At 37.4% G+C, this 27,487-nt stretch overlaps 1 protein-coding gene across 1 annotated transcript in view; it reads right to left on the bottom strand.

Annotated features, from left to right (window-relative positions):
- The window catches only part of CFAP54 (cilia and flagella associated protein 54), a 294,742-nt gene that overhangs the window by 68,614 nt on the left and 198,641 nt on the right, over window positions 1-27,487 (bottom strand). The window contains exons 50-59 of the mRNA XM_034987789.1: window positions 26,819-26,898; window positions 25,063-25,232; window positions 17,286-17,391; window positions 14,763-14,907; window positions 13,783-13,940; window positions 13,180-13,356; window positions 12,952-13,078; window positions 7,999-8,154; window positions 6,550-6,655; window positions 5,411-5,504 (exon numbers count right to left, since the gene is read on the bottom strand). Coding sequence (XP_034843680.1) covers window positions 5,411-5,504; window positions 6,550-6,655; window positions 7,999-8,154; window positions 12,952-13,078; window positions 13,180-13,356; window positions 13,783-13,940; window positions 14,763-14,907; window positions 17,286-17,391; window positions 25,063-25,232; window positions 26,819-26,898 — 1,319 coding nt within the window. The remainder of the gene's footprint in view (window positions 1-5,410; window positions 5,505-6,549; window positions 6,656-7,998; window positions 8,155-12,951; window positions 13,079-13,179; window positions 13,357-13,782; window positions 13,941-14,762; window positions 14,908-17,285; window positions 17,392-25,062; window positions 25,233-26,818; window positions 26,899-27,487) is intronic.

Below are 27,487 nucleotides of genomic sequence, written 5' to 3' on the forward strand. Positions count from 1 at the left end.
AAATAAATAAATAAATAAATAAATAAATAAATAAATAAATAAATAAAATCTTTACAAAATAAAAAATAAAAAAAAATAAAGATAACTAAAATAAGCATTAAGAGTCAATTCTTAAGATTTAACTAATCTGGAAAAAACTATTCAATTAGACTGCTTGGTTCTAATTTTTTGATGTTATGTTTTGGCTAATTCTTTAGTCTTCAACAAGACTGCAGAATAAAACAAACAATAACAAAAGATATCTTTCTTTTACTTCAATAACAAGGAAAAAGAAAGTCAATGAATAATGCTGATGCCAGAGCAAGGAATACAATGTGCAAATGTGGCCTGGCCTAGATCAAGTGCTAAGATTGTTTGGAAATAGATGAAACCCGGAGAAGTCTGCCTATGGAGAATCTAAGCAACATCCCCCTGTCCCAAGATATGAAGACCCACTTGGGTTCTGGGGTAGCCCTTGCCAACTTACTGGCTATGTAAGTTTGGGCAATTTACTTAAATTCTGGAAACAAGACTAACAGACATTAAATGAAGAATACATAATAACATTAAATAATTACAATGTAAGAACAATTAGTGACACAGACATTTAAAAAAGAAAGTTCATTTTGAATTGAGAGGGAGACTTTATTAAGAAGGTTGGACTTGAGTTCAAAATGGGAAAATGTGGACAGAAGACTATAAAGGGTATTGTTTTTAGATGGAGAAGGTGTTTAACACTGCATTTATGAGATTCTAGCTCATGCAAACAAACAAGGAAAAGAGGAAAATGCATCTAGATTCGAAATGAAGAAGTAAAATTGTATTTGTTTGCAGAAGACATGGTCCTATATGTAGGAAATCCCAAGACACACACATACACATACACCTCTAGAATTAATAAATGTGCATAACAAGATCACAGGACACAAAATTCAATATTCATAAATCCACTGTATTTCTATGTATCATCAATGAACAATCTGAAAATGAAATGAAGAAAATATTCCAGTCACAATAGAGATAAGCTTAACAAAAATGTACAAAATCTGTACACTGAAAAGTAAAAAGCATTATTGAGAGAAATTAATATCTAAATAAATGAAGGGACAGTTCATATCCATGAATTGGAAGATTCAATATTGTTAAGATGGCTACTGTCCCCAAATTGATTTACAGATTTAACACAATCTCTACCAAAATTCTGTTAGTTTGCAGAAATTGACAAGCAGCTCCTAAAATGTATATAAAAATGCAAAGAACTCAAAGTAGCCAAAATGATTTGGAAAGGAAGAACATAGTTGGAGGACAGGTACTTTCCAATGTCAAAACTTACTGAAAGCTACAATAACCAAGAGGGTGGACACTCCTATAAAGGTAGACTTATAGATCATGGAATAGGATTGAAAGTCTAGCAATAAACATTTAGATTTATGATAATTAATTTTTGACAATGGTGTGCCAAGGCAAGTCAATGAAGAAAAGACAGTCTCTTGAACAACTGGTACTGGGACAGTTGGATATCTATGTGCAAAAGAAGAATTTAGATCTTTATACACTTCACACAAATATTAATTCAAAATGGGGATCATACTTAAATGTAAAAGCTACAACTATAAAACTTCTAAAAGAAAACATAGAAGAAAAGCTTCAACACCTGGGGTTAGGCGAAGAATTCTTAGATATGCAACCAAAAGCACAATATATAAAAGAAGAAAAATGAAAAATTGGAATCATTAAAATTTAAAACTTTGTCTCCAAAGACACTATTAACAATATGAAAAGATAAGCCACCAACTGGAGGAAATATTTGCAAATCAAGTATCTGATAAAGGACTTGAATCTAGAATATACATTTTAAAAACTCTTGTGATAAAAAAAGACATCTTAGTTTAGGATATGGGCAAAAGATCTGAATAAACATTTCCCCAAAGAAAATACAGAAATGATCAGTAAGTACATGAAAAGATCTCAATATAGACAGCTGGGAAATGCACACCAAAGCCACAGTGAGATACACTTCATAACCACTAGGATGGCTACAATCAATAATATAGATAATAACAAGTGTTGGCTAGGCTGTGGAAAAACTGGAACTCTTATTCACTGGTACAGGCACTTTGGAAAACAATCTGACAGATCATCAAAAGGCTAAACATAGAGTTAACATATGATCCAGCAATTCCATTCTTAGATATACACCCAAGAGAACTACAAACATATGTTCACTTAAAAACTTGTATATAAATGTTCAAAGCAGCGTTAATCAAAATATCCAAAAAGTGGAAACAATTCATATATCCATCAACTGTTGAATGGGCAAAGAAAATACTATATATCCAAAAAGGGGACTACTAGTCAGCAATAAAAAGGAACAAACTACTGTTACATGCTACAATATAGGCGAACCTCAAGAACATAACGCTAAGTGAAAGCAGTAGTCACAGAAGACTATATATCATATGATTACATTTATATGGAATTCCATTATGTGAAATATCCAGGGAAGGCCAATCTATGGAGATAGAAAACAAATTAATGGTTGCTTGGGGCTAGGGACTGCAAATGGGCACTAGGGATCTTGCTGGAATAATGGGAATGTTCTAAAACCGGATGGTGATGCCAGCTCCACAGCTCTGTAAAGTTGCTAAACATATGTGAACTGCACTCTTAAAATAGGTTAATTTCATGAATGTAAATTATACCTCAATAAATTATACCTCAATAAATCTATTTTTAGTATATATGCTTGCTAATCTCTTTCTTTGAACTATTTTCCTCCTGCTTGACTACTTGGAAAACTTCTAGTCCTTCTTCAAAATTCATCTCATCTGTAAAACTTTCTCCCAGCATTCCGCCAAAGCAAAATTAGTTCCCACTTTGCTCCACTTCTCTACTTTGACATATCTTGATTACAGTCCTCATTAGATTTTGACAGAATTATTTCTCTCCCTTGCTCCTCTGTGCTTCTTAAAGAAAGAGAGTAACATGCCTGGCATACATTAGGCACTCAGTAAGTATTTGGTTAATGAATGAATACATGTTCATGAAATAGTCAATTCCATTTAGCTAAAAAAAATAATTATTGAATACCTACTATATACAAAACACTCTAGAAAGATAAAATGGGAATGTTTAGCCAAAGTCATATATTGGTAGAGAACAGTGCACCCCTCTTTTTGAGTACTTATTATGTGCCATGACCATTATCTTGTTTAATTCTCCTACCTACTCTAAGAGGTCAGTATCCTCTCATCTCCATCTCACAGATGAGAAAACTAGGCTTAGAAAGGCCCCAATCACCCTGCTGGTTGAATCCAAACCAGTGCTCTGGTCACTCTGCTCTGTGGATTCTCCATAAAAGTGAAGCAATAGTGCTTTCTTTTAAGAGTTTATAAAGCATTGTCTTTACTAGGACAAACTTATAATGTGGTATTTCAAAGGTTGAATGTGTCTGGATAAATTCTTGTTTGTCTTTGGCTGTTTTCTGTGCTCCTAGTAATTGTACGACTTGCTAAAATATTTCTATTATGTCACACAAAAAATAATGTGATATTGTATGGAATTATGCTATGTTTTTCATTCAAATTCTACCTTATTCAAGCTCTTAATTATAAATACTTCTCCAGTAAAGGCCAAAAAGGTGATATATTATTATCCTAGCATCCTATTAATTTGCATTGTTACTTGCCATGGAAACAAAGATTTTTGTTTTCTCTTACTAGAAATAAACATGTTTATCACACCAGAAAAAGTTTTCTATGTAATTGTCTTGATAAAAAAATAATAATAGCTGCTATATCCACCTAAGTAGCTACCATATGAGTAATTCAACTGACTGAAAACCTGTTTGCCTAAAGGTTTTAAATCAAGTCTATGCTGTCTCAAAAATTAAAGATTTGACACCGAAATTTTCTGAAAAAAATCTCTTGGTGGGTCAAAGGATTACTTAATTGGGATGAATTATGGGCGCCTGGGTGGCTCAGTTGGTTGGGCGACTGCCTTCGGCTCAGGTCATGATCCTGGAGTCCTGGGATCGAGTCCCGCATCGGGCTCCCTGCTCAGCAGGGAGTCTGCTTCTCCCTCTGACCCTCTACCCTCTCGTGCTCTCTATCTCTCATTCTCTCTCTCTCAAATAAATAAATAAATAAAATCTTTAAAAAAAAATTGGGATGAATTATAAAAAGCCTACTGAAATTTAAAAAGTAAAAACTAAACATTACTGGGCTCATATATCTCCAATGCACCCACATCCTGCCCACAGGATCTCCCTCAGTCTAGACCCCTGGAATTCAAGTGTGGCCCCCAGACCAGCAGCAACAGCATTTACCTGGAGCTCCTTAGCAATGTCAAACATCAAGACCCCAACCCCAACTTACCAAATCAGATTCTGCATTTTCACAGAATCCCCAGAGATGCTTCTGCCCCTTAGTTTGGAAGCACTGCTCTAGATAGATGCATGATGCAGATGATATGCCTCTGCAACTCTCCTCATCCAACAAATCCCACCTTGAACCTTATGTCTTCCCAACAGAATCATTCACAGTCCCACCACCTGAAGTTCTTTCCTAATCCCCCATTTCACCACCTAAATCATCCCCCCTTCCTTCTTTCCACTCCCTCCCTCCCACCTTTCTTCTTCTCACTTCTTCCTTTACTGGTTTATTGTCTGTCTCCCTCTACTAAAAAGGTAAGCTCCATGAGAACAAGGACGAAGTTTGTCTTAATCACTGTTTAATAACCTTCCAGAACATTGTCTGGGTCATAGTAGATGTTCAATAGGCATGTGATGAATAAATGAATGACTCTATCAAAAGGTGATCTGTTTGTACACCATATCAGGGATGAAAATCTTACTTGTCCATCTGCTTAACCAGTGTATCATTTCTTGTAATTTCCTGATTAATATTAATACCTTAGAGTATTTACACACACCTACATTTCATGTATAACATTTTAACAGGTAAAAATGTCCACCTGATAGTGGGAGGGGAAGAATGAAGCGGGGGAAATCGGAGGGGTAGACGAACCATGAGAGACGATGGACTCTGAAAAACAAACAGGGTTCTGGAGGGGAGGGGGGTGGGAGGATGGGTTAGCCTGGTGGTGGGTATTGAGGAGGGCACATTCTGCATGGAGCACTGGGTGTTATGCACAAACAATGAATCATGGAACACTTCATCTAAAACTAATGATGTAATGTATGGGGATTAACATAAGAATAAAAAAAAAAATGTCCACCTGAACTCTATTTCCAGAGCCTTATATAAAATATCCAGAGAAGTATCTAAACATGAGTGTGACTATAAAGTAATGAATTAATTTCTCCAAGTCATACAGGAAAATCAGTCTCATTAGTTCTATAGCACATTGTTACCAAAATAGCAAGGTCAAAGATAATTAACATAAGATTTCTAATAAAATAGTTTATTACCTTAAGTGTTAATGGTGATATTGAAAGTTTGTTTTTTGGCTTCCTCATATGTAAAAATAACAGGGCCATTTCTAAGTAGGAGTCTCTTATCAACCTAAAATTATATAACATTGTACTTATTAAATAGCTTCACCATTCATAATCATTTTGCATCATTTTCCACAATTTCTGAGCTAATGAAAGGGAAAAATAGAAAAAACCAGTATCTGTCCCAAACTCACACCTTCTTTTCATAGCACTTTTGGCATAGACACCAGTACCTTCCTCCCTACTGAAATTGGAAGCTCTTGAAGAGACATTCTACCCTGTCCTGTGCTGGCAACACTCCATGACATGACTGCTCTGAAGCCCAGCATCAAGACCATTCTAGAATAGTCCAGCCCACAAGGCACTAAAGAAGTGAACGTCAGGGCTGAAGGAATCTGCCTTGCAAAGCAGATCTCTCTTTCTATCCTCCTACACTAATTAAAATAGAAAGAGACACACAGAGTTATGCAGAAAGCAGTGATTTGGTATGGGTTAGATCTGTGTATTTGCTATTAAACCTGTCAGTTGAGGCCATTTAAATCAGTATAGTTTGCATCTAGTAGATGATCAGTAAATGACAGGAATCATCATCATCACTCTTCTCATGGCTAAAATAGCCACAATAAAATTATATGAATGTATTATGCAAATATGTATTGTACATAAGTTATAAATATAGGTATGCTTATTCTCAAACTTAAGATGATTTTTATATAGAATTAAGTTGGCCAGCCCTGGTCCTGTTGACATAGTGAACATCCACATAAATCCTTTCTAGATAAAATTTCACATCCATGGGAGGCTGCTAGAATCCTGGGACAGACAGGAGATGGATGTGAGTAAAGACTAGAAGCAAATTCACAGTCCCGTATGCCACCGTGATAACTGCCATCATCAACCATCACTGTAAACAAGGCCTTGGATCAGAGCCACGGTCAACAATCTTGAAAAGGAAGTCAGTAAACCTGTTGGACAATGGACCCCAGTGAATGAGTCCTGCGGTGGGAAGGGGGTCTCCCAGTCATCCCAGCCTTGAATGTTCAATGCACTACCAAAACATGGGGCTTAAATCAAAACATATACTGTTATAAAGATGGAAAGGTTTTTTTTACCCTGAGTTTTGATCATTTCTCAAGCTTAGCTGTATAGCTTCAAATAAACTCTCAAGTTGTAAACTTGGAGATTTCTCTTCCATCAATATTTGACGTTCTATTTTGCCTGAAAGAATAAAAAAAATACACAAAAAATGTTTTTTCCTTTTTCTATCATTTAGAACTTCAGAATAAATATTTCATGCTGGAACTTCAGAAAACTGGATGTTCTGTCCTTTTTGCCCATCTGTCTGTTGTTTTTGCTGTAAGGTCAGCTAATAGTGAAAGATCTTCTGCTTCCTTCCCCAGGAGTCTCCAGGCTCGCCCTGCCTTTAGTTAGCAACATTGAGTCAAAGCCTCCTTTGGGGGCTTCCAGACACAAATGTTCTTATCTTATTTTTCTATTTCCTTACTTTGTACTTTCCTTTCCTCTGTAGGGCTCATTCCCTTTGTCTACATCCATGTCCTCTTTCCTCTGTCTAGTATTGCAGATATCATAGAAAACATCTCTGTTAAAATAAATCCTAAAAAGTCAACAAACACTTGAAAACAATCACAAATGATCCAAATGCTTTAGGGTTCACCCAGCTCTCAGGCCTCATTGTAAGCCACAGCCTTCACTGGAATGGCACTTCTGTACCCAAAAGGGCATGAAAGGGAAATCTTTTATCACTATGAAAATGATTCACAGTTTTCACGCAGCATGTGAATACGGCACAAAGCCTCCCAGTGTTAAGTTCACATCTAGGTACTATCATTTAGTAGCTGCTGACCTAGAGAAAGTTACTCAACCAGACTGTACCTGATTTTCCTCATCTGTCAACTAGGATTGGCCATGCATATCCTATAGAGCTGTTGTAAGAATTAGCAATATGAGATGTTAAATACTGGCTACTACAGTGCCTTGCATCTAGTAGATGATCAATAAATGACAGCAATCATCATCATCACTCTTCTCATGGCTAAAATAGCCACAATAAAATTATATGAATGTATTATGCAAATATGTATTGTACATAAGTTATAAATATAGGTATGCTATAGCCACTTGACTTAAGTGGGTTTGTATCTTTTATAGAAATTAACTAAAATGCCTAGCTAAGGAATGAAATTATGCATAAAAAATGTCTTCCAAGCATTATTTAAGAAACATTATTTATAGCTAATTGGCCAATGATGACATTTTTGAGTCAAACATGAAATTTTGCATAAGGAGGGTCAATTATAATCATAAAAGAAACTAAGAAGTAGCACTTTCTCTCCCTTTCTTGATATAAACTTAAAATGAGCAATGTTCTCTTTATCCCAAACTAAGTCTGGCAGAGGTACCAATGTCTTTGCATCACTAAGCCCTTTGTAAAATCTGTATTTTTTATAGTCACTGACCAAGTTTTCAAGAAGTCTATTGTTAATAGGAAAAAAAAAAATTCCACAAACTTTATCATAGTTCTGACCCCAAGTACATCTTACCTTTCTGAAAAAGAATTTCAGCTTCCACCTCATGTTCTTCTGTTGCTGATACCTGACAGAGCTTCAGTGCTATTTCAAAAAGATGAAGGGCAGGGAACCACTTCGAGGGATCCTTCTTTTTACTGGTATAATATACTTGTTTGGCCATTGTATGTCCTACAAGGAACAGGTTGTTCATAACAAGCCTCCAAGTTACCAGACCTCTCTCACCACCAGTTCTATGAAGAACTCTGGTACTCTTTACTTTTTAGTATCTAAGAAATATTTTCTTAAAACTCAATACCCAAATATTTCAATGAACTATAACAGTAGCCCTTTGCAACTTTATCTTTGATAAATCTTGATATTTTCTCATTTTTAAAATGAAGGATAATTTCTCCAGTCTCTTTCAGTTCTAAAATTTCATTATGTTCTACAAAACAACTGTGTTCCTAAGATGAGGTTGTTAGCAGGGAAACATCTGGAAGTTTTATGAAGTTTTATATTGTTCCCAATAAAAATTTGCATGTATTAATAGGCAGTAATTTTGTTTCTATTCAGCTCTATTAGAGGTTGCTTGCTATGCATATTTTGTCATTGCAACTAGATGGAAAAAGCCATTTGGATAAGGGCCATGTGCTACACTTCTCGTGTGGTCCCATCATCACTTAACATAATGAAGGACTGCTGTATTCTTGAAGAGGCATTAGATTTAATCTGCATGCCCTCACAGACAGACAGACAGACAGATATCTATTTAGCATGTATTTTCCAATGCTGGATAAAATGGGAGGCACTGGAAAAAAAAATGAGAAAAGAGAAAAATAAGAGCTCAGGTTTATTAAGTGCTTTCTACAATCCAGGTACCCTCCCAAGGACTTAAGTATTTTCTCATGTAATCCTCCCAACTCCGGCTGGATTTCATTAGTACACTACCTTTACAGAGGAGAAAGCAGTGCAGAGTGAGGTTTGAGTAATTTGCCCAACATCACGTGACTAGTAAGTAGCTGGGCTGTGATTAGAACCGAGGCAAGTCAGGCTCCAGGACCCACACTCTAAACTATGACAAGAGTCAGATCGTGGAGCTTAGTGTTTAATGGGGAATGAGAATGTCCTGAGCAGCAATTAAAATACTGTGTGGTCAACAATGTGGCAGGGAAAGCACAGGGTGATGTGGTGGCAGGTTACAGGGGCCTTCGCCCAGACCCCAGAAAGGCTAGGGAAGCCCTCCCAGGGAATGTGGCTGTTGGGGCTGGCAGCTGATGATCGCCTTGTCTTTTGGTAATTTTACAAAAGGAAAATGTTGGGATAAAGAGTAGAAGGCAGTGGGGGGGAAATACTTATCGATGGGAAAGTTCAATAGCACAGTGGAGAAATATAAACAGGAAGGTAGTGTGGGATTGCGGAATGATACAGTGGCTGGGTCCCAGCTGAAGCGCTGGGTTCGAGCTGGTCACTGGTGCTACCATGTCATTTGAGGCCTTGAACAAGTCCCAACATGCCTCTTGGGTCTTGAGTGTCTTCCTCGGAAAAATGAGGCAGTAGAACTAGAAAATATCTAAGGTCCCTTTGGGTTCTGAAATTTTCAATTCCAAAATGCTATGCCCTACAAAGAGTTTTCAAGAAACCAAGAACTTTTTGTAAATTTTCAGTTGAGAAATGAAAGGAAGGGTGGTGGAAAAAGTGTATCTCTCCCTCTTTCTCTCTCTCTTATCCAAGGAGATGGTATGGAGCCCTGACTCTGGACAAAGCAGGTTGGTAGCATGCTGCTGAGAAGATGGAGATGAAGAAACTGAGCCTTGCTTCCAGGGTGCTCCCAGAAGAGCAAGGAGGCCAGGCATGGAACAGTGAGAATCGCTACCACCTACAAAGCTGTTAGAACGAACTGGGTGCCCTTCTAACAAGGTACACAGTCGCTTCATCCCACAACAAGCCTGTGAGATTGGTATTTTTCTTAACCACATTTTATGAGAGAAGAAACTGAAGCACAGAGGAGTTCAAGTGACCTGCTCAAAGAAAGTGGACCAGAAATCTTTCTGCAGAGTCCGTGCTCTTCACCCCAACAGTGACCAATTGTGAGTAAATCCCAGGCAAGGATATGCTAACATCATCTGTCCAATACAACCTCATATTTCAACACAGCTCCTATTTTTATGTGTCTCACTTCTTGTTTCAAATTATACTACAGCTGTTTATTAATATAAGACAATAATATCAAGTATCTTCATGTAATTTAAGCAGGTATATATATGTACTATATATGAAGTATGTATTATATATAATAAAGTATTAATATATAATAAAAGTACTTGAATTGTCTTCTAGATTTTTGTGAAAATTAGGAAGACACTTGTTACAGAAATTACCAACAGTTTCCTTTCTCTGTCCCCCTAACTGGATAACGGGCTCTGTGAGGGCAGAGATGGTGACTGGTTCCCTCTTACATCCCCACTCCCCAGCATCATCCTTGCAACTTTCTTCACTCCTATTATACAATTAATCAGTAATCTACTTTTTCATCTTATGAGAAAGCTCAAAGTTTTGCCATTATTTGGAAAAATAATCTCAAATAACCATGATGTTTATTTTTGGTTTTATAAAAACAATCTCAAAGTGCCTTTTTCTGTCAGAGGCTTTCACAAAGAAAAAACAATTACTTAAGTGGCTCTATTCTTGTGATGCAATCTATATGCTCACTATAAAGGAAAACTGTTGAGAAAGCATCAGATCAGATGATTTTATGCTTCATAATATTGAAGTGCTCCTGTTTCCAATAAATCTCAACTCTGTGAAAAAGAAGTTGTGAAACTGATGTTATTTTGACAGAAAATCTGCTTTTGGTTTTGTTTTTTAAGTCTGTATATAATATAATATAACAGAAAGCAAGCTGTTCTGCCTCAAGTGAGTCTAAAAAACGGTGGCACTATTGTCACTGAGTGGTGACACATCTTCAAGATTAGGAAGTCATGAAAGCAGAGAATACATTTGATTTAACACAATCTGTACTTTAAGCTCTTGTAGCAATCAAATATACTGATAATATAACAAATTGTGGACTAAAAATGCACAAAAATAGCTCTCCTGGGATCAAATTGCTGGAAGGAATTCTAGAGGTCAGCTAGGCCAGCCAAATTTCATAAATAAGGCAACTCAACAACGTAGAGGTGATGCAATTTACCCAAAATAGCAAAATTCCTATCTGATGATGATGATGATGATGATGATGAATCATATAATAATAATAATCAATAATCATGAGCGGGAGGAGCAGAAGGGAGAAGATTCTGGACAGATGATGATTTGACCACACCTCTGTTGCCCTCCCTTCTCCATCCTAGTCCAACCATCAGCCTCTCCTAAGCTGAGCAGCCGCTGGTACAGGAGGCAAATGGGCCCCAAGAGGTGAAGGTAATGTTTCAAAATGTAGGTTTTATTATTGTTCAGGTGTGATGAGGTCAGCAGGCCAGGTGACAACTACCACTGAAAAGAGAGTTTGTTACTTACACTTCCCAAGAGGATGGGGCACACCACACCATAGAGAAAAGCACAAAAGTCAGTCAGGAGCAAGGGGAAAATGTGGACAAGAACCTTTATTCTGGATTTTAGGAAGGGGTGATTAGGTTAGGGTAAGCAGGCTAAGCAGGTTTAGGATTGGCTAGTTTGAGTAATTTCAGTGGGCTCTGCTAGTAGTCTGATACCTGTCCCCAGGGTGATTAGGGCAGGAAAATAGTGCCTCGGCAACGTGTCAGAGCCCAGCAAAGGACAATAAGGGAGCCCAAAAATGATTCAGAGGATGGGCTCTGGAATAATCTGCATATAAAAGGCATGTTTACAGGACAGTGGCTTGCTAATCTCTAGGAATTGGCTAGCCCTGGGAAGTCCCTCCCTGGTCAGCAGGGCCCCAGATGTCAAAGCCTCAGAAACACAGAAATTAAAAAGGCATGATTAATATAGGTTAGAACAGAGAGCTGCTACCAGGTTTTCTGCCCTCTGAGCTGGGCAAAAGCTGGGGAGCTAGAGGTAGGCAGCCTTGGGTCAAAGACCAGAGAGGGTGTCCTAGAGAAAGCTTGAAAAATCTGTGAGCTCCTAAGGAGGACAGTACCGGTTGGTTCCACTTTGGTTCCCAAGGGCTATACGCCTCCTATTTCCTGCTCCAACAACTCCCATTAGGTGCACTTGTGGCTGGCTCCAGGCTACCCTTCAATCTAGGCTTCACCCAGCAGCCAGGGTAATCTTCTGAAACATAAACCATCCCAGCTCACCTCCTCCCATGAGGCGGCTCCTAGTCCACTCTCATCAGGCTGCACTGGTTTCCCAAAGTTCTAGAATAGGTCAAGCGTGTCCTGACCTCAGAACCTACAACTCAAGGCTCTCTCTGCCTCTACCATGCAGAACTAGTCACTTGCAATTTAAGGTTTAGGGTTAAATACCACTTCCCCAGGGTGCTCTGCCCCAATGACTCGCTCCCTTCATTATTCTTTATCAGCAGAATTCATCCACATCTTTCATAAAACTGACCATGATTTATAATTACATACCTACACATAATTCAGTACCATACATAAGCTTTCTATATCCTCACTGATTTTCTGTCTGGTAGTTATCAAATAAACATTTTATTTTATACAATATTTATCTTATTAAATTTTATAAATGTTTACAAAATTTTAGAAATATTTTACAAATGTTAATATTTATAATATAATATGCACTTCTCCATATGGTTTGTTTACTTGCTTATTTCTGTCTCCCACACTAGGATCAGGGACTATCTCCATTTAATCTCCAGTAACTTCCCAGGACCTCACACAGAGTCTGGCACATGGTAAATAATCAAAAACTATTTGTTAAAATAAACGGAGCCTAGGTATTCATAAATATTGCCCCATTTGAATGCAATCCTATGACAACGTGCCCGAAAATAAAAATTTTTCATCAGTGACTTGAGAGTAATATATGTTTAAGTGTTCTTACCAATTCTCATTTTTGTTTTGGCCAATAACATGACATGAGGAAGATAGATATTTTTCAAAGGCTGTAATGGACTTGCATAGTCAGTGTTTGATAAAGGAAACTCAATTGTCTCTCCAAAAGTTAGCATCTGTAAAAGGAACATTGTAGTTAGGAACTAGCTAATGTGGTTTGGAATAAGAAGACAGAAAAATAAGTTTCCAAGTCTTGAGGATACAAAAGCATGCTTACCTGTTCAATAAGAATGTTGTGAGACTGAATCAACAAATGTAATTTTTCTGTTTTTAAAGGAGTTTCCTTGAATTTCTCGGCTTTTGTTAAGTCATCCAGCAAAAGCATGCTTCTCACCAGGGTTAAATGAGATCGAGGAGAAATAAATTCACTTTCTTCAAGCAAATGTATTATCGCCTATTAAAATAAAATTATTCCTTTTGATAGTCCCATTTCCAATTCACTGAAACAAGAGCTAGCCAAACTGTTATGCAGCATTCAGCACCTAATGGAATTTAAAATTCTCTCCTTTTGTTCTAATCAGAATCAGTAGTTAAATATCAATGTGAGGGGCGCCTGGGTAGCTCAGTTGGTTAAGCGACTGCCTTCGGCTCAGGTCATGATCCTGGAGTCCGGGGATCGAGTCCCGCATCGGGCTCCCTGCTCGGCAGGGAGTCTGCTTCTCCCTCTGACCCTCCCCCATCTCATGCTCTCTCTCTCATTCTCTCTCTCAAATAAATAAATAAAATCTTAAAATAATAATAAATAAATAAATAAATAAATAAATAAATAAATAAATAAATAAATAAACAAATATCAATGTGAGTGAGGTTTCCTTCCTACCTGAAGGTTGGTTATGATGTCTGCCTTTAGATGCTTTTCTTGGAGGCCAATGATTACAGCTTGCATCAAGAACTCGGCCTGTAGCTCCCTGTCACCTGCACTTTTTGCCTCCTCGCACACTTCATTGATGAGGCTGACGTAATCTATCATGTCGTTTTCTAAAGTAAATAAATGCAGTTATTTAAAGTACCCTGGGAAAGTAAGAAATTACATACGCATAACACCCCCAATGTTCATCACAGGAATACTGTATAATACAGAAGGACAGGAAGATATAAAGATGGAAAACAGACTCTACACGAAACATGAAAAATAAATGTGTTGCAATTTGGGAGAAAGTACTTTAGAGTACTCCAGTGCTGCAAAAGTAAGGATGCTACATGAAAAAAATTAATGTGGAAGATGGAGAGAGATGGGTGGATAGATAGATTTACAAATAGACACTTATCAGTCACTGCAAGAACATGTATATGTGCCAGGCTATAATCTAAAACTTTATAAATTTAACCCATTTAAGACTGATAATAACCCTAAGAAGGAGGTACAATTATTTCCATTTTTACTGAGGAGTAAACTGAGGCATAGGGGGATTAAGAGACTTGACCAAGATCACACAGGGAGAATATGGTGGACCAAACATTTGAACCCAGAACAAGTACCTGGAGCCAAAGTCTGTGCTCGGGACCCCTACACTATGCTGCCTCCCTCAATGACAAGAAGACCTGCACGTTAGTATTTTGATCTCCTTGCCTGGTCTGCATACATCAGAAACCTAGATGCCATTTTCAGTGATACAAGGGACTACTGACATGATTATTCTTATTTAAGGACATGAATTTTTTTATTCTGGAAACAGATCAAGCTATAAAGTTAGAAAATGTTAATGTTGTAATAATAAAATGTATCTCAATAAAACCTCCATTACCTGAGTAAAACTAATGTTTATGAAAACTTGGCTTAAGAAAATAGGATATTTGTACCTGTCACCATTCCAATGCCATGAATCTGTGCAACAAATGCAGTCACCAGTGCTAAGCGGCACCTCAACCAGAGATGAATGTTGAAATATTCTCGAGAATTTAGGGAAACGGGATCTAAAAACTCGTTATCTTTATTTTCAGTAGCCTAAACAATACAAAAATGATGGTTATCTTGCCATTTAATAATGTTAAAGGTCTAGCCTAATGCTAAATGTTAAGAGAAGTGTCTGGTATTATTTAATACTATTAGATTTTTAATTTTGGAAATCTGTCTTGCACATTCTATAAACTATGAAAAATACACAAAATAAAATCATTCACAATCCCGCCATCCTTATTAATATTTGGTTATACTGATTTTCAACTTTTCTTTTCCTTTCTCTACCCATTGTAGACAATAGTTTTGCACTCTGAATTTTTCATTGCAAATTATATTATCAGTGGTGTCTATGTCTTCAAAAATTTTGTAAACATTATCTTAACGGCTGAAAAAAATTAAATAATGCTGGTTAATACTTATTGAGTACTTATTATGTTCCAGGCACTATGCCAAGTATCTTATACACATTATCTTATTTGATCTTCCCGAAAAGCCAAAGAGGAGTTATTATTTCTGTTTTACAGATGTGAGAATGGAGACCTACGAAGATTAAATATTTGCTTAAACCTGTACCTCTGAAACAAATAATATATGTTAAAAAAAAAAAAAAGAAGACAATAGCAGGAAGGGAAAAATGAAGGGGGGCAAATCGGAGGGGGAGATGAACCATGAGAGGCTATGGACTCTGAGAAACAAACTGAGGGTTCTAGAGGGGAGGGGGATGGGAGGATGGGTTAGCCTGGTGATGGGTATTAAAGAGGGCACATTCTGCATGGAGCACTGGATGTTATACGCAAACAATGAATCATGGAACACTACATCAAAAACTAATGATGTAATGTGTGGTGATTAACATAACATAATAAAAAAAAAGAAGAAGAAAAAATATTTGCTTAAACTCCATTACGTTTTGGCAGAGGTAGGATTCAAACTTGTGTCCTTCTGAATTTAGAGCCCCCCAGTCTTAATCCACTGTTGTATGTTGCTCATGTTCCAAACATGTATTATAAATGATTTCCCATCTTCATTACTGTACTTTACAAAGGGTTGACCAATGTTCAGAGCTCCTGAGAGGGAAGGACAAAGGCAAGTTTTCCCAAGTGGGGGCGGGGAATCCATTTTAGACATTTGGGAACTTTAAAATCATCTAGAACAATGCCCATTTGTTCTAGGAATTTCCTGCTATGCATCTCTGACAGCTCCAACCAATTGGCAACATGTAATATCAAGGAGTGGCCATCAGGACTTGGGGGAGGCTGGAATGTGGAGAGACAGGTGGGAAGCACAGAAGAGGAGGGTAAGCCAGCACTGGGAACAAAGTAAGAAGTGAACAGAGGCCTCAAGGCAGAACGGTGACTAGAATGGGCACATCAAGTACTCCAGAAGTCTAGGATTTAGATTAGCAATACAGGACAAAATGCCTATCCACACACCTTAATCTCTCAGCACTTACACTTCCTGTGACTACTGAAGAGCCACGTCACACTTAATCTGAATCAGGATTTCTCAACCTCAGCACTATGGATAGCCATGGAGGACGTTATAAGTTTAGCAGCATCCCTGACCTCCATGCACTAGATGACAGGAGCACCCTCTCTACTTGTAACAACCGAAATGTCTCCAGATGTTGCCAAATAACCCCTGGGAGGCAAAATAGCCCCCAACTGACAACCATTCCTCTAAGTCAATTTTTGAATTAGATTGCTTTTGAGCATTTTTATTTCTTTTAATATAGTAAGAAATGAGTTTCTATTTAGGATAATTAGTTTTGCTCATTTGTAATGACACTAGTTATTAGCAATTTTATTAGTAAAGCTTAAAATAATGAGCAAGGATTCTATGTGATGAATCTTTATGTTTTAATCCTAAACAACCCCTTTTTATTAAATTACTTGGTCTTATCAAACTCCAATAAAATGTCCAAGAATTCATGACACCAGTCGTCAAAGAGATTTCAGAGCTTTAATGTGGAAGAATTATCTATGGGAAATCCAAGGTAGGAAATAATGCAGGTGTCACACTGGTGATGTTGAAGTAATAAATTCAAAAGTGAAATGAAGAGCCAAATAAAGTGAAACAACTTTATTTGCTAAAGAAATCAGATCTAGAATACTGGAATGATATATCTGGCGGGACCTTAGTTATTATTACATTCAATTCCATCAGTTCACAGATGAGATTTAAATGAAAAGTTAAAATTTTTAATTAAAAAAAAATTTTTTTTTAAAGTTTAAGGGACTTGCCCAAGTATACCACTAAATGAAGAGCATAAGTGGGGCTTCAACACTTACCTTTTTACTCTGAATTCAAAGTTTTTTCTACTTTACCCCTTTATTTCATCCAAATAATTAGACAATTTCCTAGCATGCTAACAGTTATTACATAGTAAGTATTGTAAAGAGAAACATTAAATTCATACATACAGAAGCTCCTGGAGAGACAGAATTCTCTGTGTCATCTTGTACTCCCTTCCTTTTAAAAAGTTTTGAATCCTGGAGAAGTCTAAGCGTAGAAAATACTATTGCAGCACTAAAATAGAAAATATATTTTAAATCTCATTAGTACTGACAATCTCATTAATAAAATGAGCACATATGCATTTCATATGTATCACAATGTGGTTCTCCAGTCTTTCAAGGTTATAGAACTTTGTTACTTAAAGCTATACATTTGGAAACTCTTACACTAAATTATTGCTTAATCAGTGTCTAGAAGTACCAGAAGGCAGATGTACTAAACTAAGAAAACAGAAGTTAGGAGATAGGAATTCTCCTGACTTCCTGTTGCTCCATACATAAGTTTGTCTGCACTTTAAACCAATTTATAACTGATATCACACTTCTTCAAAATACTTAATAACATATATCGAGAGACTTCTTTTGAAAATCTATTCCAAAATGAAATCCAAAATGCGGAACAAGCTGTATACCTGAAGATGCTTTGTAGCATTATTTTATAACATGGGAAGAACTGGGCGAAAGCCAAATGGACAATATACCTATCTACCTAAGTCCCCACTTGAATAGTTAATAATCATATTTAACAGGTGTTATAGGTTGAACTGTGTCCTCTCAAAAAAAAAAAAGAAAGAAAGAAAGAAAGGGGGCGCCTGGGTGACTCAGTTGGTTAAGCATCAGACTCTTGATTTTGACTCAGGTCATGAACCCAGGGACATAAGACTGAGCCCCATTTTGGGCTCTGCACTCAGCAGGGGTTCTGCTTGAGATTCCCTCTCTCCCTCTCCCTGTGCCCCTCCCCCAATTTAGGTGCATTCTCTCTCTCTCTCTCTCTCTCTCTCTCAAATAAATAAATAAAATCTTTTTTTTTTTTTTTAAAAAAAAGGTATGTTGACGTCCTAACCCTCAGTACCTCAGAATGGAGGTAATCTGAAATGATCAAGTTAAAATGAGGTCATTAGGGCGGACACTATTCCAATATGACCGCTGTTTGTATAAAAAGGGAAAATTTGGACAGAGAGACAGATATACACAGAGGGAAGGTGACACGAAGACACACAGGGAGAAGACAGCCACGTGACTGGAGTGTTGCCTTTACAAGCCAAGGAATGCCAAGGATTACGGGCAAACACCAGAAGGTACATGAAGCAAGGAAAGCTTCTCCTCTAGAGCCTTCAGATAGAACCTGGCCCTGTTGACATTTTGATCTTGGAGCACTGACTCCAGGACTCATGAGACAATAAAATTCTGTTGGTGCTCTGTTATGGTGGCCCTAGGAAACTGATAGAATAGGTTAAAAGCAGGTCCCCTGGCTTTTGCCTCCTACACCAAACCTGCCCTTCTTCCCTTGTTTTCCATCCCAGAGGGAGAGTCCAGATCACCATCGCTTCCTCACTAACTCATGCTCTATATTCAATCCATCAGCAAGTTCCGTCAGCTTCACCTTCAACATATGGGTACCAGCCAGCAGCTCCTCACCTCCTCCAGGGCTAGTGCCTTCATCCAAGCCACCATGATCTCCAGGCTGCATGAATGGGAGCTTCCTGATCGGCCTCCTTCTCTGGCTCTTGTCCCTGCAGCCCTGTTCTCCACACAGCGGCCACAGCGACCCCATCAAGAGGCAAATCAGATCCTACCACCTCCCTCCATATATATTTCAGAGGCCCCCTGTGTCCCTGGACTGTGGTCGGTACACTTCTTCCTATGGGTCAGTTACTGAGGTTTCTGGCCGAGTATATGCTCAGCTTCATACGTGTCCACAGATGCTTGTGAAAAGGTACAGTGTTTGTAGGTTCCCAGAGTGTGTACATATGCTCAACTTTTAAATTATATTTTTAAACCCTCTTCTTTTTTGTCTATATGTTGTATTAAAAGCTGAAAACAGGGGCACCTGGGTGGCTCAGTTGTTAAGTGTCTGTCTTGGGCTCAGGTCATGATCCCAGGGTCCTGGGATCGAGCCCCGCATTGTCCTCTCTGCTCAGCGGGAAGCCTGCTTCTCCCTCTCCCACTCCCCCTGCTTGTGTTCCCTCTCTTGCTGTGTCTCTCTCTGTCAAATAAATAAATAAAATCTTAAAAAAAAAAAAAAGCTGAAAACATTGTGCTAACACACATATTCTGTCCACAGAGATTTTCTCTTTTTTCTTTTTTTCTCCACAATCCTTTAAACAAACAATAACTGGCATTTACTGAGTGTTTACCACCTGTCAGGTGCTGTGTTAAGTGTTTTGTGTGAATTACTTAATCTCCACCACAAACCTACAAGGTAGATACTATTATCATTACTTGATAGATCAGGAAATAGAGACAGAAATATTAAGTGCCTTGCCTAAGGTGACACAGCTAATAAGAAGAGGCAGGATTAGAACCCAGGCAACTGGCCTGAGCCTGCACACTTCACTGCTGCCGATAGTGTGGCCTCCGTCTTTCCGCAGTTCTAACAAGTTTGGTTTGGTTTTGGTATACTGTTACTCGTTGCCATGTTTATGGCGGCTACATAGTCATTGTTGACTGCACCCTTCATCAACACAAAGGCCCTCTCTGTCCACTTGACTGCCTTTTGCTTTACATTCTACTCTGCAGACTTCATGAAATAGTATCATTCTGAGGATCAAATGAAGTATTTGTTTTTTCACTTGTTCTCCTATTGGCAAGGAACAAATCTAAGGGCTGTGGATACAGTTGCTGCCTTCACGGAGTTGACCTTCTTGTAAGAGTGGGGTGTGCTTAGCACATAGGAGTACTTAGCAGATACATGATGCTCAGTGCACACTAGCTGTACTCATTTCGTGTATCGAGTGGGCCAGGCATATGGGGGGGAACCAAGCTGATTTTCTTCTATGTTAGTAACTAGAATATAAAGCTTCCTGCAATTATTGAATTTTAAATTCCCAAGATTCTACTGAGTCATTAAAATGGTTTAGATATTTGTAGAATATTTTCTAAGGTATGATTTGTGATTATATAACCTCACTGGTTTTTACTTAAAATAAAACTAAACAGGGGCACCTGGGTGGCTCAGTTGTTAAGCGTCTGCCTTTGGCTCAGGTCATGATCCCTGGGTCCTGGGATCGAGCCCCGCATCGGGCTCCCTGCTCCACGGGAAGCTGCTTCTCCCTCTCCCACTCCCCCTGCTTGTGTTCCCTCTCTTGCTGTGTCTCTCTCTGTCAAATAAATAGATAAAATCTTTAAAATAAAATAAAATAAAACTAAACAAACAGCAAGAAAACAACAAAAGATGTAACACAGAATGAGTACGTATATGGGAATGCAATTTCCTCTCCCTGACACCCTTCCCCACTCAAGCGTTCACACCAGTTTCGAAGGCCCCTTGTTTCCTGCGCAGCTTCAGAGGTGAGCACTGTATGGTTCCGAAAGGGCCCGGGAAGAAGGACGGACGTGGTGCCCACCTCATCATTCTGATTCTGAAGGCTAAATTCTGACTTCAAGAGAAATGAGGTATGAGGTTTAGAATCTTGCTAACCCAAAAACTTAATGAATAAAATATAAACATGCTAGTATATCCTAATCCTCCTGGTGCCACGTAGGTGCACAATGGAAAATTTCTAGTTTCTGCTCTCCACCAGAGAGACAGAAAGTATAGGAGGATTACTCACTATAAACACTCTGAAATCCCCAAGGAAGGAGGTTTCATTCTGACACAAAATTAAAAGGCTCAAATGTTATCCCATTTAGACAATAAATCAAATATAAAAGAGAACGGAAAGGAACTTATTAAAAAAAAAAAAAAGATAGGACTCTGAGAGAGGCATCCCTAAAAGAAGTAGAAATACAGTTGGAATAACTTTGATCCCATTTATTTCTTATTAACATTCATGACAAAAATGGTCAGTTTGTTCTCATAAAATCCATGCAGCTCACTCTACCTGTCACCCTAGGGAATGTGCCTTTCAGTTTCCTTGACACATAATTTTATTAGAAGTATCATAAAATGTCAAGCTAACCATCATTTGGGAAAGGGACTGTCCAACACTCAGCAGTGCCCAAACCGAAGCTTGTGGGGGGTAAAGTTCACATAAGAAAAACTCATTCATCTTGACAGTAGGCTTCCCCAAATGACAACTCCACTGCAAAAAGGCAATAACATCAAACTCTTTGCAGGTTTTGTCCCAAGGGCCAGGTTCATGTATTTAAAATAGGAGCGATTCTGATACACTTGCACATTATTTGCGTATGTCTATCTGGTTTTCAAATTAAAGTTCTACAATGACATTCCTTTCTGTGGCCATTTTGTAATTTTATTTTCTTATTTCCTTCTTCCTTCCTAAAAAAAAAAAAATCACTCATGTCTTCCATGGGTGTAAGACATGTGGAAGGCTGAGGATGGAAGGTAAACAGCAAGAACCATTTTCTGGGGTGGCTATTGCTCTCTAAAATAGTCTGGAGAAGAGTTCCATATTCTTCTACAGGAAATCATATAGTCATGTTTTAGAGGGAGAGGGAGATGATGTATTTACATATATATATATGTATATATATATGCAAAGCATATATTTTCTATTAATAAATCACCTAGTAAAAATTCCTGTTCTTCAAATTTCAAAAGGGAAAATGGTACATTATTATGCTAATAAGCCCATTTACTATCAATCAACTACCACTGTATTTTTCTTAAAAATAGCTACAAATGTAACAATCCTCTGAATCACTGTGTCTCAAGCTTTTTTGTTTAGCTCAGCAGTCTTTATATCCTTAAAAATTATTGAGAATCCCCAGAGCTCCATCAATATTTACCATATTGGAACTTTAACTTCATTACTATTTATTAATTCACTTTAAAATAAAGACAATAAACCCATTACATGTTCACATCAATAATGCATTTTTATGAAAACATCTATATTTCCCAAAACAACAACAAAAATGGTGAGAAGAATGCATCATTTTGCATTTTTGCAAATCTCTTTACTGTCTGGCTAAATAAGAGAAAATCTACCTAATAGAAGACTTTCATATCTGTTTCTGTGGTCTGTTGTGACATATTGTTTTGATTGAAGTATATGAAGAAGACTAGGCCTCACAGAGATAGCTGTTGGAAATAGGAAGAGTATTTTCATATCCTTTTAAAATAATTGTGAATATTCTTCTTTGATATTATACCAAAATGTGACAAGTGATAGTTTTTTAAAAGTCTTTTGCAGTGTGAAAGCTAATACCACACGCTGATGAAATTTCCTCCTCTGTTACATTATAACCTATTGGTCTATCTTGTTACCCAGGATTTTGGAACATTATCCACTGGTGATTTGGAAAATATTAACTCCCTGATTATGCAAATCCCCTTGATGTTGAAACATTTCTTTATATAATTTTTTAAAATGATGCTTGTTAATCTTAATTACCACCAATCTCATCAGAACAATTATATAAGCATTAGAAAACTGTCAAGCTCATGGTGACAAATAGAAATTTTCCAAAACTCTCTTTTCCCTACAAAAGTTCAGATTTTATCATTAGCAACAAATACTATTTGTTGTTTTCCTAGAAGTGGCATGTTCATTTTGCTCATTTTCAATAAAATGCCTGTCAAATACCCAAGTCTGAAAAACCAGTTTGTCAGTTGGTTTTTCAAATAAAAACGGTGTTCCAAGAGACAAACTGCTTGTTTGGCTCTCATTTCAATCACGTATGTGTTCTTCCCCAAGACAACCATCAGACTTTGGTATGCAGCAAAGATGCTTTAGGTGTATTTCCCATTTAATATTTCCACAGAATATTAAATATATATTCAAGGATAGGGATTTATAAATGTAACAGATTCTACTGGTTCATCAAAAGCATTCTTAAATGAAACTAGGCCTTTTTTTTTAGGTAGGTTCCATGCCCAGTAATGAGATTAAGAGTTGGATGCTAACCGAGAGCGCCACCCAGACACCCCTGGCTTTTTTTTTTTTTTTTTTTAATTGCAAGTGTGCAGCAGTAAAGAATGCAACGACCACTAGTATGGTTTGGTGCCACTGGTGTGATTCCCAGTGAGATGCCAGGAGCATTGGTGCAAATAACAACACAATGAAGATGGTGAATGATATCGTAGTTTTGTTATAAAAATAGTTCTGGGGGCGCCTGGGTGGCTCAGACGGTTAAGCGTCTGCCTTCGGCTCAGGTCATGATCCCAGGGTCCTGGGATCGAGTCCCGCATCGGGCTCCCTGCTCCTTGGGAGCCTGCTTCTCTCTCTCTCTCTCTCTCTCTCTCTCTCTCTCTCTCTCTCTGTCTCCCATGAATAAATAAATAAAATCTTTAAAAAAATAAAATAAAATAAAATAAAATAAAAATAGTTCTGACCATACAGTTCCCCCTGAAAGGGTCTTGGAGACTCCCCTCGAAATCTGCAGACCACATTTTGAGAGTCACTGCTCCAAAATGGACTAAATGGATTTTTATCACTGTTTAGAAACCACAAAAATTATAAATGTCCAAAAATCTACACTGCTCTAGCATAAAATCAAATTTAGATGTCGTTAATCATGGGATGGTCTTCGGTCAAGGCTCACACTGATAAGACGGTTGTATGTTTCTAATCAAAGCAAAGTGAGATTTCTGCTGAATTGATTTCCCCTTTGCAAAAGCTACAGCTAGGCTTCTCCTTTTTCTCACAAAGAAAGCAGCTAGGCTTTCTTATCTGCCTGCCCAGATGTGGGGCAGAAGGGGGAGTGGTGGGGCTTGAAAGCTGTCAGCCATTGAACATCAAATTGGAGACATACTCTTTATTATAACCATACAATTTTAAAACGATAGCTCCTTCTCCTCCCCCTGTCTCTACTCCCAATATCTCCGTATCATGTATCATTTGTGACCATAGTATATAATTTACTTGCTTATTAAGTTCATAGTTTATTGTCAGCCTTTATTACCTCTTATAAACTCCATGAGGGTAGGGTTGTTCTCAATATTGTTAAATATTTTGCCTATATAGTATATATCCAGTATTGGGATATTGATATATCTCAAGAACCTAGAACGTTAAGTAACTAGCATATTGTAAGTCCCCAAAATCATTTTTTGAATGAATTAATGAATGGTAAGATAATAAACTTGTGCATTATTCAAAGAATCATTACTGAAATGTCAGACAGCCGCATGATAGAGGTATTTACCACAAATGACATGAGAAGTTCTTGAAAATATAGGTCTATATATTTTTTATTATCCCACTTAATTGTTTATATATCTTTCAGCATATGGATACAGGAACTATATTCTATTCATCTCTATATCTTCAGTGTCTAGATCAGAGCCTAACAGTGAAGTAGTTAAAGGATACTGGTTGGGTAAATGAGTGAATCAATGAACAAGTCAAATGAAAGATCTGACACTAACAATTGCATAACATTTAAATAATCATCTACCCAAAACTGTTTCTTAAATGGTTTAGTAAAACATAATTCAGAAAATGTTACTTTTTAATAATAGAGCTTGTTTTTAATATTAACTATACTGCAGTTAAAATCAAAAAATAAAAAATACATAAATAAATAAAATTAAAAAGCAAAGCTCTCTTAATTTGTTCATTCTCTGTATAAAACATCCTAGCTGTATGCTTTAATAAAGCAATCATTTTGTTTAGAACTGTAGTTTTAAGGGTAATAATATATGAAAACTCCCCTGAAAAAGAAAATACAAGTAAGCTCTATTAATACTGGAATTTATAAAACGCACGTAAGATTTAGGTATATTTGACAAATTAGGGTGAGGAAGAAATTCTCTTCTGTGCCTGAAGAGACTCACCTGTATGCCGCCCGGTGTCTCTGCAGGGCGATTGCCGCCAGCTGAAGCCTGGCTTCCACCACAATCTCCAACTCACCAGCAGAACACTGAGAGAGGTTCTTGTGGCCTGGATGCTCTATCTCTGACACAAGAACGTTTAGTCTGCCCTCAGCTTCTGTCAGGAGAATTGACTAAAGAAAGAGCACCACACAATCACGTAAGTCCAGAAACAATACAAGTAATATCTCACCCTTATTCATCCAGGTGTTTTTCATGTGCTGAGAAAAGTAACAATGAATGGAAGACCAGATAGGAAATTTGAACATAATCATCAGAGAAGCGTGCTCAGCAAACAGGAAAAAGGCAACAGGAAGTGGAAAGGAGAGTAACGGCAAGAGTAAGCATGTATCACAGTTACCCTTTATTGTATGCACAGCCAGTGCTCATTACTCACAGTATTTAAACTCTTCTATAAAGTGACTGCAAATACTGAATTAGCAAATACTGAAGCATTGCTCCTAGAGGTAATACAAGGATAGGTTCCTGTGGGCCTCGGGTCACAACATTTTTGCCAACTGATTCACACATAACTTTGTTTAATGTGTGCTTATATTTAAGGACACATTATTTAATAAATACCATAAATTCACTAACCTTGAACTAACAGCTCTAAAACTCAAGCCTGACGTTTATCTAACACATTTATTTTCTCCATAAAGCACATCACAGCCTTCTTACATTTAGGAATACTAAACAGTATTTCAGCACTATGCTTAGGGGCCATTTCAAACAGTGAAATCACCAACGAAAAGCACAAAAATGCAAAAAAAAAAAAAAAAAATGTGGCAATAAATAGACCATGGAAAGGATACTTGTTTACAGTATGAGGGTAGAAACAAACAGAGCACTGCCTTGTCCAACTCAGCTGGGAATGTGTGTGTTGGGCAACTCAAATTTTTCTGTGCTCTGTGATGTTCACAAATGACCACAAATGAGCCACGAGTATCAATACTGGAGTTATAAGTAAATTTTAGCAGATAGGCAAATTAGCAATTACTGAATCTGGGAATAATGAGAATTGGCTGTATTTCAAGTTAAACTATGGTCATCTAACTGGTAATGTGAAGATAATGAGATTTTACAATTGACAATCAATAGTAAATAGCAGCCTGGCATGGCAGAGGAGAATGGGACCAGCCAATCTTTCAAGAAACAGGTCTCTAAAAACTTGTTTGTACAGTAAATATTATATAAGTACTAGGACACCTTAGTATAATGGTTAAGAACACCATCTGTATTTTATTAGTTGCGTGGCATTAGTGAATTTTTTTCTAAGCCTCAATTTTCTCATGGTTCAGCACAACATAGTTCAAAAATGATTAATACCTACATCACAGAGGTGTAAGAATTAATCATGCAAAGTGCCTGTCATGTAGTAAGCACTGAATAAATGGTAACGGTTTGTGTTGCTGTTGTCATCACTCTTATTATTAGGAAATGAGAAACAGGGCGTGGAATACTCAAATCTCATCAAATAATGAATCATATTTTCCACAGTGCCTTAATCAGGTTGTAAAGTCAAAGTCTGACAACCTCTGGGCATCTAATTTTCTCATGAGAAGTAGGCTCCATCTCTCGCCTCAATCCATGCTTATGCAAGAAAAGCTACTCGGTCTCCTGAGAGCAAACACAACCCTGAAAGCGAGCCTGTCCAGGGCCTATTAGTGGACATTTTGGTAACCAATTTAGTATGATTTGAAAAATCTTCCAAACTTACCTTCACTGTGCTAAAAGTGAAGTCATCTTTCATTTTTACAAACTGACCAAGTGAGCTTCCATCATCCTTTAAATATAGCTCTGTAAGACAGAAAATTTTGGAAGAACCAAGGATATCTGTGGTTAACTTAAATATTAATTCTAGTTTACAAAACTCATCATGAGTTGGGAAACCATCCATAAATTTCATATTTTAAAAAACCCACAATGATAACTGGAAATACTATTTTATCAAATGGTCCCTAAATATCATATATTCAAAGATTGAGGATGATTTTTTACAGACAATTTTTTTCAGACAATTCTGAAAGGATCTTTAGGATGCTTGATGATATTCTTTAAATTACTGGCTACTGATACAGAGTAATGGTTCCTCCCCTGGACCACTGGGGAGGACCCTTTCAGGTCCCCAAAGTATTTTGGGTCTTCCAGATATTTATAACATTTCAATAAGATCTCCTTGGAAATGTCAGTTCTATTGATTTGCATAAGCCTCTCATACTAAGAGCAGAGAGTGAGACCATTTGAAATAGCACAGTCCACTAGATCCACAAGTATCTCAAAATACCGAACCACAATCTGAAGGTTGTCCTTATTCTGAGCCAGGGAAAACTGAGATAATTGAGATCACAGACTCTGCCTGCTTTAGTAAACCTGACTTCTAGAATAT

Source organism: Mirounga leonina, unplaced genomic scaffold, assembly GCF_011800145.1.
Source record: "Mirounga leonina isolate KUSES-001 unplaced genomic scaffold, KU_Mleo_1.0 Mir_418, whole genome shotgun sequence".
Lineage (NCBI taxonomy): Eukaryota > Metazoa > Chordata > Mammalia > Carnivora > Phocidae > Mirounga > Mirounga leonina.